At 43.9% G+C, this 20,361-nt stretch overlaps 1 protein-coding gene across 1 annotated transcript; it reads right to left on the bottom strand.

Annotated features, from left to right (window-relative positions):
- Positions 1-623: 623 nt before the first annotated feature.
- On the bottom strand, positions 624-11,272 carry ISL1 (ISL LIM homeobox 1). The gene is made up of 6 exons (XM_006731663.3): positions 11,254-11,272; positions 10,226-10,415; positions 7,221-7,480; positions 5,117-5,403; positions 3,760-3,927; positions 624-1,736 (listed from the first exon to the last, which is right to left on the bottom strand). Exons 1-6 carry the CDS (start codon positions 11,270-11,272, stop codon positions 1,620-1,622), a joined length of 1,041 nt encoding a protein of 346 aa, XP_006731726.2. The 3' UTR covers positions 624-1,619.
- Positions 11,273-20,361: the final 9,089 nt, after the last annotated feature.

The raw sequence follows: 20,361 nt of genomic DNA, 5'->3' as shown, positions 1-20,361 counted from the left end.
CAAGAGCTTATACTTGAAATATAGGTCATTTCAACAATGCTAAGCAGGAGATTTTGGTATAAAGCACTTACTCCCAGAAAATAAAATAGTGACTCAGAATCAAAACCCCTCTTAAGCAGGACCCTCTTCCTATTTGGGGTGGGGTGGATCGGGCAAGAAAAGAGACAGGAGGAAGGAGAGGTAGGGAACAGAACGGGGTGGGGTGGGGGGGAAATAGCATCTCATTTTCAAAAAAAAACAGGAACATCATCACAGCTGAGAACCAAAGGCTTCCAACCAGTTTTGATTAGACTATTAAAATGCAAACTGGCAAATTCGACCTTAACTATTTGCAATAAAATATCATACCTATTGTATGTCAGTTTACCCCATTCACATGCAGTCCTTAATTTCAGACATTTTAATGGCTTACTTGTAAACATATAAAAGAGGGACCCTGGATCATTGCATTTATTTATTTATCTATGCCAAACGTTTATTAGTGAAATAGTCCTGAAGATATAATTCTACATATGGCGCTTTGATTTCACATAATATTTAAGAAAAAAGACAAAACACATAGAATTAGACATATAATTCAAAGACCACGGTATAACCTTTATCTTTTTTTTTTACTTCAGCAAACAAAAAATAATGTCAAATGACATGAAAAGTGGCAAGTCTTTCGACAATAAATAATAAATTACTTTATAATTTTTGCAATGCAAGAGCAAACAAAAAAAAAGTTTCCTTTTTTTTCCTCTTTATTTCCAGAGAGAGAAAACAGTCATTTTAACCAATAACTATACACATCTTTGGGGGAAAAGTTCGTGGACAGACACAAGTCAAACACAATCCCGAGACGCTTGTGGCAAAATAGAGGTAACCTTGTTGCAATGCTTTATAAGTTGGTTTTTAAATTTGAATTCAAAAACCTTTAAAGTCGCTTCAGACTTCTTGATAGAGGATGGATCTCAAAAAAAAAAAAGAAAGAAAGAAAAAGAAAAAGAAAGAAAGAAGAAGGGGGAGGGGCAAAAGTAAAAAAGAAACCAGCTACAGGACATGCTAAGAGACCCAGGATTTCAATTAACCCCTTGTTAAAGTCAACTAAAAACATCGCAAACCAACGCAGCTCCACCTTCCTGAAAGGACTCTTTCAGCCAAGGAGGCCAGTTTCTCTTCCTGCTCATTTGCTGGAGCTCCCATTTGGCAAGGCAATGACCAATATAGAAACAGCACCATTCAGAATAGGATGGACTAGAAAATCTCTATTTCTGCTTTTCTCTAGATGTGCAGTGAAATGAAAATGCTTTTTTTGAGATCCTTGAATATAAATCCTCTACGTTTTAAAAACGTCTTTTTTTTTTTTTTTTTCAGTACTCCTAAGGTCATTGGATAGCGTATGTTGGGTTTGGGTTTTGTTTGTTGTTTAATTCTAGTAAAATCCCATGATTGTCTTCACAGTGTTGCTACCATATCACCTTGTCATTAAAACAGACTTCGTGCATTTCATGGAGCATTCATTTCTCGATTCAGTTTTCATTGACTGGGTCGTTAAATACTTTTGTTTCGGAGTTCAACATTATACTTTCCCACTTTCTCCAACAGGGAAAAAAAAAATACATCTGAATGAATGTTCCTCATGCCTCAATAGGACTGGCTACCATGCTGTTAGGTGTATCTGGGAGCTGAGAGGACATCGACGCCACTTCACTGCCAGTGGAATTAGAGCCCGGTCCTCCTTCTGAAAAATTCACCTGCATGGAAGGTTGAGAAATGAATAAAGGAGGCTGCGATCGTATTCTTAAAAGGATTATAAACTTGTCATATGTGTATATGTACGTGCGAGTGTTTGCGTGCGTGGATGGATATGCAGATAAAGATATCTACATATATAACTGAATTTTAACAGGCTTAAAGAAAGCCCACAAAGAAAAGAACTTGAGAAGAAATCTTATTGCTTTCCCATCTTTCAAGAGATCTCTGTTTTAACTGAAATTGAATTCCCAACATTGTGTTGCATTAAATTATTTAAGAACAAATGTGTTTCCCACTGTAAAATGGCATCGCAACTCTACCATGCATGCTCGAAATAAAATTATCCTGCTGGCTACATGCTGCCCTGGGAGCAGGCGAGTTCTCAGTCTCTAGGCATCAAAGCCTCTCTTCTTGAGTTGGAAAATCCATAACACACGCTCAGATCGTGTGACAGGAGATTCAGAGGAGGCTCCACAGAACAATGATTAACTCCTCAGAGGGTTCACAGCGTGGGCTTTCTTCCTTGTTGTTGGTCCTACTGCCTTTTGGCCTTCCTCTGTCTTTCTCTTTCTCTCTCTCTCTTTAAATCAGGCTCTTCCTTCGGAGAAGAGACCCATATATTATAACGTCATCGCATTATAAATATCTGGCTCCTTCTTTTAAACCGAAAGTATTGTGTTGCTGTTGGAAACCTCCTTCTCCACTCTGCCCCCACATCCCCCTCCTGTCTTGGCTTCCCTCCCACTGCGCTCATCTAACACTAAAGTTTTAGAAGGTACAAACACTTGGCTGCCCTGAACCCTCCTCTTACTTGCCTTCTATGATCCAAGTTTTGCTCAAATAACTCATAAGATTAACCTCACTTTAAAATAAGTTCTTTTTCCTAATTCCAGAGTCTACCTTCCTTTCTATTCTATTAAACTTTCCCATGGTGAGGTCAAGGGACTTCTCAAATTTGCCCAGCCTCTAGACTGGCCCACTTACAAATGTAAACCTAGGCCAAGTCCTTGTAACCACTGCCTCTGGCCTATTACCTAACTGTTGCCACAGAGAAAGAAAATGTTCCCCCGGTAAGTGTGAGGGTAAAAAGCTAACCTCAACTAAAGTTTTATTTTCAAAGAAAGGAACAAGTTTTTAGAATAGATCTTGTTTTATAGAACAAGATTCTATAGAACTGTTGACTAAGAAAAAAAGTGATGTGTATATATGCCATATCACAAAGTACATATGTTTAATAATCCTATTTATCTTGATCCTTAAACCTTTTGTAGGCATAAGGTGAGTTAACATATTAATGCTAAAACAGGTGTTCATGCGCTCTCTCTCTGACTGGTAGAACTCATGTTCCTTTGGCTAGACATGCCCCACAGTATGTGACTGTGTATAACATCTGAACTCATACACTTCAAATGTTAAAGTAGTCCTGCATTGCAGATTAAGTTGGTCCCAGAAAGGGATATTAATAACAAAAGGTATCCATCATGTCTTTAAATAACTGAACTCTCTATTGATACATTTGAAAATTGTGCTCAGACAGGTGCCTGCTGCCCATTGATAATAACATTGAATATGTCTTACAACATCGGTTATTAATACAAACACCTTGATTTAGGTCTTTAAATATACTATTCTCTAGGAGCTGAGGAGGGAGTAAATTTACTAATTGCTGATCTAAAGTCCCTTCCAGCTCTAAAAGTCTAAGATGTTTGGTTTTGCAACCCTGTACACCTTCCCATGCATGTCTAGGTACTTAGATACCTTGGAGGTTATCCCTCAAAGCAGGCCCAGTTGATAGAAAATTCAACCTGTATGGTCAAATTAGGAACTCACAGAAAAGACTCACAAGAAGTTTGTTTTCCTTGAGCACTTGCCTCATCTACACCAAGGCTTCTTCATCTCTCCCCAACCCTGGAGCCAGGGAGGCAGGCTCTCCCCGCCTGAATCTTTCACTGTGTGACAGTTAAACCAGAATCTTCTTTTTGTTGGAGATTCAGCCTCCTCACTCTGAGAGCTGACACTTACCAGTTGCTGAAAAGCAGGCTGATCTATGTCACTCTGCAAGGCGAAGTCACTCAGTACTTTCCAAGGCGGCTGGTAACTCTGCACCTCCACTGGGTTTGCCTGTAAGCCACCATCGTGTCTCTCTGGACTGGCAGCCACCATGGGAGTTCCTGTCATCCCCTGGATATTCTGTGAATAGGGCCCCCCAACCCCAACATGTTAATGACCAAACTCCCTCCCTCCATTGTCTGCACAGGCTAAGCAAATATACCCTGGCATTATCTTATCTATATAGTGGCCATTATTGACTCAGTTAATCTGCTGCATGTATGGATATTAGCCAGAGTTCAGTTTTGTTTTATTTTATTCTGTTTTTCTGCTTCTGTGCGTGAGACTAGTAGGTCTGCTTGGACCTTATTAAACTAAATTCTATTCTGACTTTCTCCTTTCCCTTCACATTCACAGTTCATCCCAATTCCTCCCATCTGCCTTCACAGGCTATGGCATCACAGGGGTGGAAAGCTGCAGCCTCCAGACATGGTGGGTTTCCTGGGCAGTTTCAGTTACACTTTCTACAGGCACTTCTCTTCACAGCGCCAACCCCCACCCCCAAGCATTTGGGTCTGGCCGCTATCGTGTGCTATTACACACTCACCAACTTGAAAAGTGCCCCGGCTCAGGCTTGGCTGGCCTGCCAAGTTTAATGACAGCGGGGGTTTTATGGCATTTAAAAATAGGGCTGAAGCGGTAAAAAGAAAAAAAAATAAAAAAGAACCTCTTTAGTTTAACTCAACCAGAAATCCTGTGGAGTGGGTGTTGCCATGGGCCTGGGATGACAGTGTATAGTAATATCTCCGGAGGCATGGGCTTGACCTAGAGCAGACGGTGCCCTGTCTTCTCAGGTCACCTTGGTGGACCTCACCGGTCTGAAGGTGCTGAGGCAGGCCTTGCCCAGAGTCACAGGGCATACCCAGGGGGTCGACGGCCAGGGTGACCCACCCACCAACCCCTGAATTAGATAGGGAGGCAAGGAGGTGTTTCTTACTCTGGTGCCTGAGGAACTGACACCCTGAACCCTGGCAAAACGGGGCCAGGCCTTGATGCCCCCTGCCGGTGTAGTGCAGGGGTGACCCAGTCCTTCCGGTGCCGGAGTGGGGGCAAGGATGAAGGGCACAAGCCCACCCACGTGGGCTGGAGGTGGAGGTGCAGGGCTCGGCAGGCGGCCCTTGCCCGCATGGGTAGAGGAGGTGAGGGGCTGCCGGCTTTTGCCCTGGAGCAGGATGGAACACGCTTGCAGGCCAACCTGGGCAGCCCCTTGCACCTTGCGTGCTTGCTCTGTTCCCCCCTCAAGTCCCCTACCGGCCCCAGGGCCACTCACAGTTTTGTCATTGGGCTGCTGCTGTTGGAGCTGCTTCATCATGATGCTCCGCTTCTTGTCCTTGCACCGCTTGTTTTGAAACCAGACCCGGATCACGCGGGGGCTGAGGCCCGTCATCTCCACCAGTTGCTCCTTCATGAGGGCGTCTGGCCGGGGGTTGGCGGCATAGCAGGTCCGCAAGGTGTGGAGCTGCTTCTCGTTCAGCACTGTCCGAACGCGGGTGGTCTTCTCGGGCTGCTTGTGGACATGGGGCCGCAGGGCCGGCTGTCGGGCAGAGATGGGCTCGGCTGCGAGGCAAGGGGCGCCGTGAGCGCGGGCCAGGCAGCTCGCCCTCCCGTACTGCTCCCAGACAATGGCCAGTGCTTTGCAGCCTCGACAGACAAAGCAGGGGCAGCAGAGATGGGGACCAGGGAAGCAAAAGGGAGAATAATATCTGGCTCTCTAATCTGAGAGGTCAAAGCTGAGTAATTCAGGCCCAGAACACAGTCTCCACCCTTGCTCTTGTCAACACAGCCTTAGCAAAGGGGCCCAGGTCTCAGGGGCAGCATCATCCAGCACTGTTTCTCCTCCTTCCCCGCCTGTCCTCATACCCGGACTGGGCCCAGGTTACACGAGTACCCACTACCTCCAGGCTCTTGGACAAAGGCCACAGATGGTACAAGGGGAAATGCAGAACACCCCAATGTCAGCCAGAGACACTGTACCAGCTGGGAGGTCTCTAATGCAAAGGTCAAAGAGAATTCTGTCAGAAAGCCTTGAACGTCAGTCCAGAGAGGGCAAGCATGTCAAGGGGCTAAAGAAATTCAGTATTCTGGCCATAACTCCAGTCCTTGATCTTTCTTACTACGAAATCTACCTGGCTGTTCCTGAGATGGGCTGACCGCATGCAAAAGAAAACCGAAACTGTTGAGCTGCCCAGGCTCTAGATAAATGACAGCTGGGAAGTGTTCTGTCTCCTGACGTCCTCCCAATATTTCCACCTCTTCTGTGTTTCCTCCCCACAAGCAGAGCGCAGGTTGCACAGAACAGAAATTGCCACTCTGGCTTTGCCTCTGTGCAAGCTAGTCACACATCCCCCAGAATAGAAGTCTTACAGCCTCTGAGAAAGCGGAGTGGACAGATCTGTGTTTCCTCACCTTCAGTGTTTAGTAAGAATTGATACTTTAAAAATGCACCAGGTAGATCTATTCCTGAGGGGAAGTAAGGTTTGGAAACATTGTCTGCCTTCTAAGGGAAGGCCTCCTCGTGGCCAACCTTGCCCTGTTTCTATTCTCCTTCTTGGGGAAAGGGCTCTCGAAATGTATGGTACAAATCCTTCACCTTCCAGGACCCCTAGGGTCAGGTCAAAACCTATTGGGTCAATTTAGTGTTACAGCGACAGGCCTGAAGATGAAATTCTCACCAAATCACATAGAATGAATGGTTTAAAGAGGCAGACTCCCTTTAAATGGCAATTATTGCAGATTAGCTTGTTGACAGTTTTAAATTACAGCTCTGTGCAATGGCCTGCAGTTATTAAGACTGTATCTTTTCACATCCATTCTTTCACAAAAGGATAAAAATAAATTCTAAAAATGTTTTAAGAGTGTGGGGCAGTTGTAAGGAAAAAGGATTTGAAAGGCTAAATGACTTAGGGCCACCTAAGCTTCCTTCATTGGGTTAAAGGAGGAAGCTCTGGGGGCTAGGAGCTCCACCCCTTTAATTAGGCAGCGGCAGGAAGAATACCTGGCAGGGAGCTGAAGCCCATTTTCAGTAAGCCCGGGTTTGGAGGCCAAGGTGAACTGGAAGTACTGTCTGGATGTGTGTATACATGTATGCACAAGTAGTGTACATTCATGTGTACCCATATTTAGACACGCAGATGTGTAGATGTGCTGGGGGCGGGGGGAGTCTGTGGACACCGTGAGTGCACTGCATCTTGCGCAAAAGAGCGAAGTACAGTGCAAACTGCTCCTAGAAAATCTCCTTTAACAGCCAGCCGAGGCCTCAGCAACTGCCCTGTGGCTACCAAGGTGGCCGCGGTGGCCCACGCAATGGCTGGGGCGGTGCTGGCCTAGCCCAGCGCCAGCCTCCCCCAGCCATCCTCCCTCCTGGCAAGGAGTACCTGCCATTTGCAGCGGCCGCGCCGGGTGCAGAGGGCTGAGTGGGTCACCGGCGCCCAGGCTGGCCCTCTCCACCACGTCGTGGTCCGCACGGCAGAAGAGCCCGTCCTCCCGAAGCGCGAACTCGTCCCCAGGGATGAGCTGACGGCTGCAGGCCACGCAGCGGAAACACTCGATGTGGTACACCTTGGAGCGGGCGCGCATCACGAAGTCGTTCTTGCTGAAGCCGATGCTGCACTTGGCGCATTTGATCCCGTACAACCTGCGCGCCGCCGGGCAGGGACAGGGAGAGAAACACAGAAAGAGGGGATCACTTCAAGCCGGCACGCCCTGGCCCAAGATCGTCGAGGACCCCGGCCACACTGCCCTGGGACGCTGAAATCAGCATTAGCCGACCAGCTGGGAATGGGAGGAAAGAAATCATTAAGTTTCTCTCACTTCTCCTCCCTTTCTTTTACCCCCCTTTTCTTTTCCTATGAACCTCTGTGTCTCCAACCATAGCTCTTAGTTCAGAACACCCCCAAAGTAAAAATGTTTGACATGTTGGAAACCTGGACCTCTGTTCTAGCCCAGCCCCAGGGTAACCCTTGCAGCTTTTGGCAGAAAGGAGTCAGGGGGGACTCTGGTAGCCACTGGCCCCACACTTTTGCCTTCCTATCCCCCAATTTCTGCTGCTAGAAATGTCTTTAAAACTGCTACAAGAAGTCCTTCCAAGAGAAAAAGAGGTTAGGGGAGGAGACTGTCACCCCACTCATTGGTAAATATACACAGATGCACAAGCAGAGTAACAAAATGAAACCTCTGAGGGTTTCCAGATTCCCTTCTGCACAATAAGCATGTTGCAGTTTTTCCCCAACTAAAGATTTTTCCTCCGGTAAGATGTTAACAGAAAGTTTCCTCTCCGTTCTTCCTTTTATTATTATCTTTAAAATCTGCTCCTGCTCTCTCAATCTTTTTCAAGCTGCTGAAGCATCTACTTCTATTTGTTTGCTTGAGAACCAGGACCAGCCAGAAAAATGAAAAAACCCACTTCTAAGGTCTTCCTCACGCCTGACCTTTCCTTACCAAGTGACAATCCTTGTAGGTTCCACCTAGGCAGCACTGCCCTGGCCCCCTCTCCATGTATCAGTAATAACAGAAGTGGGGGCATTCCTACAAACAGAGAATGGAGGTGGGGGGAAGATCCACACATAATGGGAGGAGGGCACCTCACTCCCCCAAGGGGAGAAGGGCATTCAGACCTAAATAGTCTCTCTGTTCTGCTTTTACAACTAAAGGAGTTCAAAGGGACACACACACACACACACACACACACACACACACAATTGAGAGAGAGTAAAGGGGAAAAGGCAAAGGCAATTGGCTCCTTCTATAAATGTGTACGTGAAATTGGCTACATGAAGGTCTGTATGCAGTTGAGGAAAACACTATCTCCATTGGAGGAAAGATAGTCCTAGAGGTGCAAAGTGAGCTCTCCCTCTCCAGAATCTTGAGTTCACACACTAATCAAGTAAACAATGAAAATGGCTCATTTGTCAGAGGTTAGAAGGTAGATTCAAAAGTTTTTCTTCCCTCCGCCTACTCTATGTGAGATCTTCCATTTCATAGGATGAGGACTTTACCTTGCCTGTGACCAAACAATTTGGAAAATCCCTCCCCCTTCCTCCCGTTCCCCACTTCCCCTATTTCCTCCCACTCTCCTTCCCTCCCCACCCCCCATCCCACAAAGTATTAATAAACCCTTAGACACACTGTTCAGTTTTACTTATCAAGATTATACTCTCTATTTCATGATTTTACAATAAGAAAAAGTGCTGGACACAAAGTGAACAGGTAAAAATTGTGACCACATATTTAATTCTTAACTAAACTTTAATATAAGTTCTCAGCTCCAGAAATCCTATAAACTTACAAAAGCTAATTACTTGTTAATAGCCACTGGAGAAATTTTAAAAATATACAATATTTTTATATTATTTAACATAATGGTAAAGGTGTTATCTCTTCTGTTTGTTATTAAAACAATAAAATTTTCTTTAGGAATTCTACTGACATCCTAAAGCAGAAAATGAAATTTCAAACACATATATACACAGGTAGAGAAAATTTGAGATTTGTGAAGCATAAAGTTGAGACACAAAATAACTGAAAGAAAAAAAAAAAACCCTCAGAAAGTCCCCTATGTGGTTTTAGTCTTGTCAGTATGGGCAATTCGCTCATTTTATCAGTTACCAGATTTTAATGTGAGAAAGGAAGCTGTTCAATTATCTAAATATACCAATTGTTCGTAGACAGATGATGGGCAATTTGATCTGCTCTGTCTAATTCATCAGCTCAGATAAGATAAGAAAGAAAAGATAGTCAGATGTCACCAAAGGGTTAATATTTAAAAAGATTAAATTTCCGGTCTTTTTTGCAGGGAATATTTGGATTGGTTTTGAAATTTTCCAAGAAAGGACTCTTACCCTAAAAATAAATGGGGCAATATTTCTACTTGCACTTTCAAGGTGCATTTCTAAACATCCTTAGGTCAAACTTTTATTTCGCCTATTGCATTGACATCTCCACAAAATTTGTTACTCATGAGACACTGAACTATAAAAATAAATGAATAGGGAAAAACACTGCACAATACAATAAAAACCAACCTTTTAAAAAGAAAGTTAAAGCCCAAATGATCCATCTTTAAATTTCTGCTTGTTTTGGAAGGGGGAGGGTGAAAGAAGAAAATAATTTGAGCATCACAAATTCCAAGAGCAATTAAACAAGCTTCAACACCACACAATTTATGAAAACCACTATTGAGTTTGTGCAGGGATTTTCCCCTAAAAAGTGAGGTAAACAGAATAGTTTAATTTACATAACATACTTAAAGAATAACTTTTGCACACTGGACTCCACTAAGGCATACTTCGCAAAAAGACAAAGCCACATCAAGTAATAAAAAAAGGAGTAGAGAGAGACTGGGAAATCTCACAAAATTAAAGAAGCAATATAAATGGCGTACCTGATATAATCTCTTTTACAGTAGGTTTTCCCATCTCTAACAAAGCACGTACAGCTCTCATCCAAATACTGATTACACTCCGCACATTTCAAACATGCCGCATGCCATTCCAAATCTGGAGAAACCCTCAGAATATACTGATCGTGAATTTGATTGCCGCAACCAACACATAGGGAAATCAGACGTTTTTCTGAAATGAAAATAAATACATGATTGACTAACCGTTTACTTCCTACAGAGATAAACACACTTTTAGTGTCGTTCTCTTATAGGGCGTACTCTAGGAGTTTTGTTGTTTTTTTTTCCCCCTTCTTTTCTTTCTTTTTTTTTTTTTTTTTAAGAGTATTGCACTTTGGGATGGTAATTGAAGTGTGCCATCAAAACCTTGACTCATTTTAAAAAGGAGGTGGAATATATGTAAAATGCAGATTTGAACAGTCTACATTTTTAAGCCTAGCACGCAATCAAACCCGTTCATTTTGTATTTCTTTTTCCTCCCTCCTCCCTCTTTGCCGTAATCATTGGGAAAGATCATGGATAAGTCAAGTCAAAGAAAAGGTTTTGACTAGAAGCGTTAAGTGAACACTTATATTTTCCATGAAGCACGCTCTTAAATAGCACATAGGACTGGATATTGTTAGTAAGAGCAGACATCAATACAGTTGTCACTCGTTCTCTTTTGCAAGTCTAATGCTAATTCACATCTCCGGGTATTGTATGTACAGGCAGACCTCTGCAACGGAATAACCTCGGAGAGCTCAAGATTCCCGAGGAGGAAACCACCGCTTTAGCACCAGAAGGCTAGGGTTTTGGAGGGCACACAGGCGAATTCAAACACAAGGTACGATCAGTTTCCCGAAGATCAGAACCGACAGCAAGCATGCAGGCGTGGCGGCAACAAGAAAAAGCCACCTTTTCTCTCTCCAGGCAATGACTCCAACTGTGAAGAGCCCTTGGCACCCGTGCCTGAGAGAGACCCCCGCACAAGTACAGCACACCGAGCCCCACAAGGTAAAATAGCCTCTTACTTTTTGGTGGATCTCCCATGTCTCCCATATCTGTAAGAGGGAGTAATGTCCACAGTGAAATGGTGGTTGTACAGTTGGTGAACAGCCCACAGAGAGGATGCTGGAGCTGTGGCTAAGTGGGAAATAGTGGCCCCTGGGGTTGCCAAGGCTGAGAGAACCGCTGCCCGGCTGCGCCGCGCCCTCGCGGATCTGGGAGTCCAATTTAAGCCGGCGGAGTTGGCGGAGCAGAGGCGCTGCGGCGGCGGCGGACTCGGCGCGGCTCCGGCACCTCTCTTCCTTATCTCTTACTCAAACTTCTCAGCTCCAACTCAGCTCCATCGCCATTGGTCTGACGCAGCGCGCGGGGACGTCAGGCGAGCGCCGCGCCCATTGGCTGTGGGGCGCGCGGCGCAGCTGTTCTGATTATCATATTTCAGCCTCGCCGCCGCCGTGCGCCACTGACCGCTCGGCGAGCCCGCGGGAGAGGATTAGGGCTCCCGAGGCAACTTGCTCTGAGCTCGGGCCGCTCTCTCCCGAAGCTCGGGCTGCCCAGCTGCTCTGGCTTTTGGCCTTCCTCTTCTTCTCCTCCTCCTGCCCCCCCTCCCGTGCTCCTTCCCGGCGGTGCCGTCAGCGCCCTCGCCTCCTGTCGCGCTGCTCCTCCGCCCTGCGCTCCTGGGGTCCCCGCAGTCCGGCTGGCCGTGTTGCGCGCGGGGCACTTTTCTGCCGCCGGTGGCGAGTGGCTGGTGGGTAGGTTTTCCTGATGACGAGGTCCTTCCAGGCCTCTAGGAAAAGGGGCGACTTGGAACAGGCCGTTTGGCTCGGTTTGGTCTCGCGCTTTAGCGCTCAGCTCCGGGCCTGGCCTGGCTTGGCTGCCCGGCAGGGTGAGTTCCCGAACTGGCTGCGCCTGGCGCGCTGGGAGCTGCCTGGGGGAAGAAGAACCGGGAATGGGATGAATAAACCCACAGGAATTGTTCTCTACTGCTACCCCACTACCCCGTCACCACCGACCTCAGATCTCCAAAAAGCTGGGGTGGGAGGAAAAGAGTGCTTCTTGCCTTTAGCGGAGAATCAGGTTGGGAGCACACAGGTAAAACTAAGTTGACTCCGCGGACTCCTCTCTCTTCTAACAGCCCTTGAGGTCTGCTTTTGCAGTTTAGCCCTAGAATTTAGAAGCGCACTAACCCAAAGCCAAAGACTGAAATGATCTTCCAGTAGCGGGAAGTTTGTAAAGCGATTAATATATATCCTGTCCAGTTCCTCTGTCTGCTGGTGTCCTGCCCTTTGTTTTTAAGCAAACGTGTGCAATTTGCTCGTGGTGTTTTCGGCAATTATAAGGACAGTTCTCCATGTCTGTAGTCTAGAGATTTTAAAAAATGTGTTAGTTTAAGAGCGTGAGGAGGGAGGGATCAAATATTGAAAGGCAATGAAATACCTGTTTCACTTCACCGGGTTTGTTTATCTGATAATTTTCTCTCGGGAAACAACTGGAGAAAGACGAACGTTGGCTCCAACTCGCGGGTAACCTTTTTCAATAATTTCTGACATGTTCCCGTCACCTTTTACAGTCTCCCAAAAACAAAGTCACGGGAAAGTCCACGAAGAACACCCACACGTCTCCCAAAGCTTCTAAATAGCTAATCCTTATCTAAAGTGACTGCCAGTTTTCTCTTAAAAGGTCCACAAACCCAAGCAGTAGAAGGCTTAATTTCGGTGTCTTGCTGCCGCGAGAAAACCCAGTTGTGTTAGGAAACTCCTTTCTTTGTACTTTTCGCCAGATCCAACCCTTGATAAGAGCTGTGAGCTCTCAGCTGGCCTCAGTATCTCAGTTTGCATGGATATGCTTTTCCAGAGTGCAAAAAAACCTAAGATGTTTGAGTTTCCTCCTGACCTAGTTGGGCTTTACCAAGAACACGTATCTGTTTCGTTTTGTTTTCTCTCAAGGAAGAGTTTTAACTGGATCTCATGCCTTCTATTTTTATTATAAGTATATCTGTGTGTGTGTGAAATTGAAAGTTGGAATAGACATAGGTTGATAAATTTATCCAATTTTTTGTTTAAAAAATCTGTTTTGTTTAAAGTTTCTAGTCTCCCGTATTATATGCATGGAGCCTTTTGTCAGGCTGCTTTTGCAAAGCTGCTGCTGGTAATCAAAACACGAAGCCAGGTCTTCCTGGTATAAGGGCATGTTTCCCTTACAGATAACCAAGTTGACTCTAGTTTAAAAAAAAAAGAAGAAAAGATACCACTATAATGCCAGAAAGTAAGTGGAGGATTTTAACCAATCAAATTGCATTATGCCACCTTTATAACATAGAATTAAACAACAGAAGCTGCAGAAGCCTGATGACATATTTGAGATCCACAAAGCGCCCTCACTATCCATTCTCTTTCAAACCAGTCACATACACAGCGTGGTATTTTAACTTCCTAAACTGATAACCTATTCCAAAGAATTATTTCTGATGATGGTAGCAATTCCAAATAGAAAAGCTGGCATGTGGCTTGGAGGAAAACGTTCACTCATGGGCAGTTTCATCATAATGGTGAAGACACTTTTTTTTTTTTCCTTTTTTTCAGCCCACACTGTTATTGTAATCAAGTATTTATTTTCTTAGTAAGTTCCTAAGCTGATAGCGGTAAAGATCATGCGGAAGATACTCCCTGTTAAAAGGAGAAAGTTGAAGGAACCCAACAGTATGTTGTTCCATGATGGATGTGTTCTTGAGTTCTGTGTCTACTGCTAATACATTTTGCATCAGAATCAAAGTTAGGGGACCAGCCATTATTTTTTTCACTTCACCTGAAAGTTTAAATGTGACCACAGATTATTCTCCTCTTTCCTTAGCTGATTGCTACATGTGCATTTAATGCATCAAATATATCGGTTAAAAAATTGTGTAATGTTTTTATAGAATACAACAAACTGTGATTAGCAATATTTCCCCCAGTACTTGATCACAGGAGCGACCTCTTGTGTTCAAAGGGGAGATTAGACCCTTTCCCCTCTCCTAACAAAAATGGACTTATTCTGACCTTTGCATGTTCTGTTAGGTCAAAAATATATCTTTCAGAACAGCAGTTGTGTGAATCCCCTTCTGTGAGCTCCTCTATTGATGAGAGAAGAAGAATATTGGTAGTTACTAAGTATAGTCCCCATTACCTCCAGGCCACCCCAATATACTTCACAGTGTCTTTGAATATAAAAGGTATGCTGAGATTAAGTAAGTTCCTCTTGAGTCTGTGGCGTCTGCCAACGTACACTTGTACACACCTTCCAAATGCAGCTATTACACTTAAAACTCCTGGTGGGCTCTTAAGCCTATGTGTTTGTGTGCTGTTACTTTCTTTCTCTGCTTTAAAATTTAAACATTCCACATCAAACTTAATGCAGATAGCCCTGAATGAATATGTTCTCAGGCTACTTTTCAGAAATCTAAATAGGTTTTAATTGCAATTGAAAAGTGACATTACACATTTAGAATATTTATTCCCCAACAAGTTCTGGCAGATATAAGTGAATTTTAGCTCAGTTCTTTGGAAAATTATGTACAGTAAAGGAAAAAGCTTTCTCCTTCCCCACTAACCAAGATTGGGAAGGAAAGGGCGTTTTGATCAGCTTTCTCTGAACTATGAATTTGTTTGGGAACTTATTCCCAGGGAGGTGAAGCTCTCTTTAGCCCACATCAGAATCAGGTTTGAAGGAGTGGAATAACAATTGTTCTTCCAGTTTCCATGAAAAAAAATTATATATATATATATATATATATGTATATATATATACACACACACATATATATATATGACGGATTTATTTTTTCTGATATTCAAAAAACATGTAATTTGGAGGTCAAAATGAACATATTCACCTCAGAAAATAGGTATAGAATATATGAATATGTACTCCATTCCCCTTCTCATTTTTACTTTTTCTGTGTAGTCTTAATCATGTAGAAAAGGCTACATAACCATCAGTATCTTAAATCACATCCAAGGGTCAGATAAAATTACGTGCGTTTAAAGAGAGTAATGATTAACCATTTCTATTCCTCCCAGAATGAGGGTATAGGTTTTTAGACCCAATTTGCCCCTCTTCCAGTTTTTAGGTGGTGGCTTACTGAGGATGAATCAAGAGAATCTACACTCTTAATTTCAGAGGAGAAGGGAAGAGATCTTTCTGTACCACTGGGTTTGAAATTATTGTCTCTCTTTCCTTTAATTGTCCATTAAAAAAATACCAAGCAATGATAATAATAAAGGCAGTTGTTAACAACAACAACAACAACAACAACAAACCTTCAGTTGTGATTCTAGTTTTATTGACGGGGACTCCTGCTGTGAATGTGGTTTTGTTGAGTGTCAATTGCTTTACTAACCAGTTAGAACAATCTGGGCGAATTAGCAAGAATCTTCTTCTGCAGGCTGAACTTGTTAGCCTGCGTTTCTGGGTTCAGGTAGCTGTTTCTGTCACCAATGTTCCCGATATTCTTTACTGGCAGAGGCAACCCAGGGAGGCAGCGTTCATGTGCGGTCTGCTGCTCCGTTACCAGCCGAGATAGAATTCCACGCTCCCGGCAGCGGGGAAGCCACAAACCTCAGATCATTCTTGAGAATGCGAGGTTCGCTGTTGATTGCAGGAAGGAGTGCGACCAATAGAAGACAGAAATTTGCACCCTTCATTTAAAATTGTGCCTCTGGAAGTATTATGATCACACAAAAGCGGCTGGTAGTGTCAGGTGAAATCTTTTTCTTCCCTTTTTTGGGGGGGGGTGTTTATTGTTTTTGGAACTGTAAATGACTAGGAACAGGTAATTTTTAACTGGACCATTGTTCTGCGTGGAACCCAGGTTGGAGCCAATGAGTGTTGTATGCTGACTGCGAGGTTCTGGCCCAAGGACGCACTGAAACCTACATCTCGCAAAGCTTTCATTAAATGTATCGGATTCTCGCGGGGGTAGCTGGGAGTCTGGAGAGGAGAAAAAGCTTTATCTTCCAAGTCCTGGACGATTCGGCTGAAAGCTAACATTTCTGCACTGAAGCTAGCAAAACACCCACGGGCCCACCGGAGCTCTCAGGAAACCGGGAGCAAGTTAACTCGGTCTAGTTGATCAAATGACATTCTTTCTGAAAGAAATGACACCCTTTCCCCCACCACAATTTTGTCCCACGGACATCTCTGAGTTTAGCGCCAAAGGATTGATTTCCACCGCCCGCTGGAGGTTTACTGGGAATGAGTGGAGGAGGGGAGGCGAAGGTACCTTGGAGGAGGTCAAGAGGAGGAGGAGGAGGAGAAGGAGGAGCAGCAGAAAATTACCAGCCAAGCGGGGGAGGGAATTGGAAGCCCGGAAATCTATTAGGATGCCTCAAATAACCTTCCCTTACCCTCAGAATTCAGCGCTCAAAAATCAGCCTCATAGCAAGGTGTCCTGGGCTGGAGTTCTCGGGTGGGTTGCGGAGGTGATATCAAGAGTTAAGCTACTTTCTGTGACTTAAACTGGTGGTTAAACTGTGTCAGGGCTGTTTAGTGTAGCTGAGAGATGTGTGGGTAGGGGCTGTTTTTAAGGGGAAGGGGCAACCATTGGTGGCATCTACAAGTAGATTCTGAGAGTGGAAGGGAAGGTGGATTCGGGGCTGGAGAAAAATCTTCAAATCTTGGTAAGTGGCTGATCAGTTCGAGAGAGAAGATTTTAGCGAAAATTTTGAAGGTGGCCGTCTGCTTCGACTCCGCGGACGTGAATGAGAGGATGGAGCTCTGGGCTTGTATGCGTTTAGAATTACCTGCGCCTCCGGATCCAGTCTGTTAAAACTCATCAATTCTTTGAGACTTCAGGTTGAGAGACGGATTTGCCCTGCTACTCTACCTGGTAAATACCAAGAAAAGGGGCTCTGGAGACGACCCCTTCCAGAAAGAATGTCATTTGATCAACTCAACTGAGTTAATAACTTGCTCCGGAAAGGGTCAAGAACGCCTACCCTTCCCACCCGCGCAGTTGCGCGGCGCCGAGGTCAACTTCCCTACCCCAGGTAGCCTCTCAGCGAGGGCCCAGGAACTCCTGTCCTGTGGTTCTTTTCGGGCTCAGAGTCCTGCGATCAAGTTTCTGGTATTTCCAAGAACCTACACCCTTCTGTGTTCAAGCACATATGTTCAAGAAATTTAGCCTAGCTCGGGTCCCGGGAAAAGAGAAGCGTGAAACAAAGAGACGCAACCCCCGCCCCCTCCGGATCCCCTGGGTTTCCTCCCTCCAGGATTTCCAATTTACCAACCTTCTAGCTGGACCCTCACCCCCACCCCCCAGTGTTCTGCGCTCAAGGGCATTTTTCGATTCCATCTTCCCTTTGGCAAAGGAGGAAAAATCGAACTGAATCTACACCCCTTGCCCTCCTGCTAGACTTAAGGAGAAAATCAACGTCATGCAGACCTCTCTCCTTCTAGGTTGGAGAGCGCAGCCCCTGGGGAGGCCACTCAGTTCCTTAGTTTGAATTTCCTTGCCACCCACGTTTGGGACCAGAGCCCGGGTTGGCCTCCGATGCGCTTTGGTGGGCCCAGGTGGGGACGTGAAAGCAAAGGTGAATGAATCCTGTCGCCCGCAGCTCCGATCACTAAAAGAGGAGGGGGTCCCTGCGTGCCACCTGGGGGCTGTCTGCTGGGGGACCTTCCAACCTCCTAAAGGCGAAGAGTGGAGAAAGAAAGTTCAGCCTCCGGCTGTGGCCTCAGAGATGCAACCCTCTGGGAAGGTTAAACTTTCAGTCTTAGGTTGCTCCCTTCCTTCTCCGCTCGTGCTTCAATACCCCAGGTTTCCCCAAAATGCATACACTTGTGGAAATGAAAGAATCAAGGTACCATTTTAATTGCTTCAAACTCTGTCAAATCACCTCAATATGCCATCTCCAGAGGCTCAACTTTCTCTGAGTGCCTACATTCCAGAAAATTGTAAGGACAAACATTCCCTCTTCATTCGCCTTGTTGGCGGCGTCGGGAAATGACATTATAGTTATTAGTACACAGTATTAAAAAAATAGTTTAATTCTTAATATCATCCTCAAAATATAGACACCCCAAAGTATTAGTTGTCATTTTTTTCAAGTTTATTCTATTCACTTTGTGTTGCAAACGTTGAATTGGAAAACAAGAGAGAAACCCCGCAGCGTAGATTCACTTCGGTGCTCTACTGTCAGGCGGGGGAGCCGCCTGGGCTGATTAGCAGAGAGAGGGCTCCTTTGTTGATTTAAGAGTTCACCAGCCAAGACGTTACAATTACCTTGATATCTTTTCTCAGTTGTCTATTGTTGACTCATGTCTGCAGTGCCTCCACTGTACAAAATTTGATCCAAAAGAAGAAAAAAAAATTTAAGTGAAAATATAATAATGGTAATAGAGGTCTATTTTAACTGGCTTTGTTTATGGATTGTATATATTCCACACCCATCTATATGAAAGATATCAAAAGTGTATAGCACATTTTATATATAATTTATATGTTATAATTATATGCTAATGTAACATCATTTTTATGTTATAAGTTAATGCCATAAAGAAAAGTTTGAAATGCTATTTCTTATACACATAACACCCTCTGTCCAAGAAAATAATTAGCAGGCTTAAAATTGATATTCGGAGGTGTTTCTATAGAGAACAAAATCCGAAACTTCGAGAACAGAAATCCCATCAAATATGATGGTACATAACTAGGTTGCTACAGATTAATACCATAAGAAAATCCTCTCCTGTTTTGCACAGTCTCATTTTATTTTAGCTGTGCACTTAAAATTTGTACTTTTTCATTTAACTGTTCTGAAATCTCTGATCACATGATATCAGCAAGAAATAAAATCTGAAAAAGTCATCGATAATGCTTAAGGAATTACTGTAATGAAATATTGTGCTTTGACAGTATTGTGCTCATCTTTATTTAAATGTAAATATTGATATATTAAAGTTAACATAACTGTATAACAAGATAGTATCACCTCATCATAATTTACAAGAATTAATATAAAGTAAAAGAGCAAGTGTAAACTTCTTTCCATAGTGGCTAGTTAGGGTTTATTATCAAAATATAGTAATAATAATAAGATTCATATATGTAACAAATATGTAGCTATCCACTCTCCTATCAGAGTGTTCAATCTAGTTATAAAAATATTGAACTATTATTATAAGATGTATGCTCTCACTTGAATGTAGCTAAATTGATGTTTTGCCATATTTTAAGAATCCTTTCCCTACTCCCTAGATACATGTAACAGCCTAGAAAGATCACTGCATCTTGAACTGTAACGCTAAATCAGAAATTATATTATTACCCATAACTAGCATCCTGCTGACTTTCACTTAAATATCAGGACCCAAATTATTTTATATCTCACTTCAGAATGTGGCACAATGTGCTATTTCATCTTCTTGGCCTCATCTTAGAATTTATTATACACCCTCCTTTTTATGAGTCCTACAAACCATTGGTGATAGTGATGAGAAGCACTGTATATAGTTTCACTGGCTTTGGATTCTGGTATGGTGTATGAAAAAGAAAAATCGTATCTTTTAGGTCTTGATGGCATATTCCTTCCAATCCTGAGATGTTGATTTAGCTGTCCCGAATGTCACATGATACGCCTCTCCATAGTCCTGCACTCAAGCCATTGCAGAAATGCTGACGTGACTTTGGTGTGCTATGCCAGGGCAAATATATTCTTTTGAATTATGCCAGCAGTGAGGAAGAAACATGAGTACAGATCTCAAAATGGAAGAAAAGGTGAGTGGATGGAAAATTACTCTTTTTGAATATGGCGGTAGAGGAAGAATTGAGTGTGCATGACTTTATCAGCGATCAAAAAAGAGGATGAAAATAGGTGTTAGGCTAAGATGAGGAAAGTATTCAGTTTTTGTTTTTGTTTTTTTATTCTTGTTAATCCCCATACATTACATCATTAGTTCTAGATGAAGTGTTCCATGATTCATTGTTTGTGCATAACACCCAGTGCTCCACGCAGAACGTGCCCTCCTCAATACCCACCACCAGGCCAACCCATCCTCCCACCCCCCTCCCCTCTAGAACCCTCAGTTTGTTTTTCAGAGTCCATCGTCTCTCATGGTTCGTCCACCCCTCCGATTTCCCCCGCTTCATTCTTCCC

The sequence above is a fragment of the Leptonychotes weddellii genome, chromosome 7, assembly GCF_054177405.1.
Source record: "Leptonychotes weddellii isolate Sample4059 chromosome 7, ASM5417740v2, whole genome shotgun sequence".
Classification (NCBI taxonomy): domain Eukaryota; kingdom Metazoa; phylum Chordata; class Mammalia; order Carnivora; family Phocidae; genus Leptonychotes; species Leptonychotes weddellii.
This window is presented reverse-complemented; position numbering and strand designations above follow the sequence as displayed.

What these genes read in the sequence shown, in the direction of transcription:
- ISL1 (XM_006731663.3), bottom strand. An exon ending in GCGGCCGCTGCAAATGGCAG is followed by an intron (nt 5,404 to 7,220) that starts GTACTCCTTGCC and finishes CTTGCCTCGCAG; the next exon opens with CCGAGCCCATCTCTGCCCGA. An exon ending in AGCAGCCCAATGACAAAACT is followed by an intron (nt 3,928 to 5,116) that starts GTGAGTGGCCCT and finishes CCCTATTCACAG; the next exon opens with AATATCCAGGGGATGACAGG.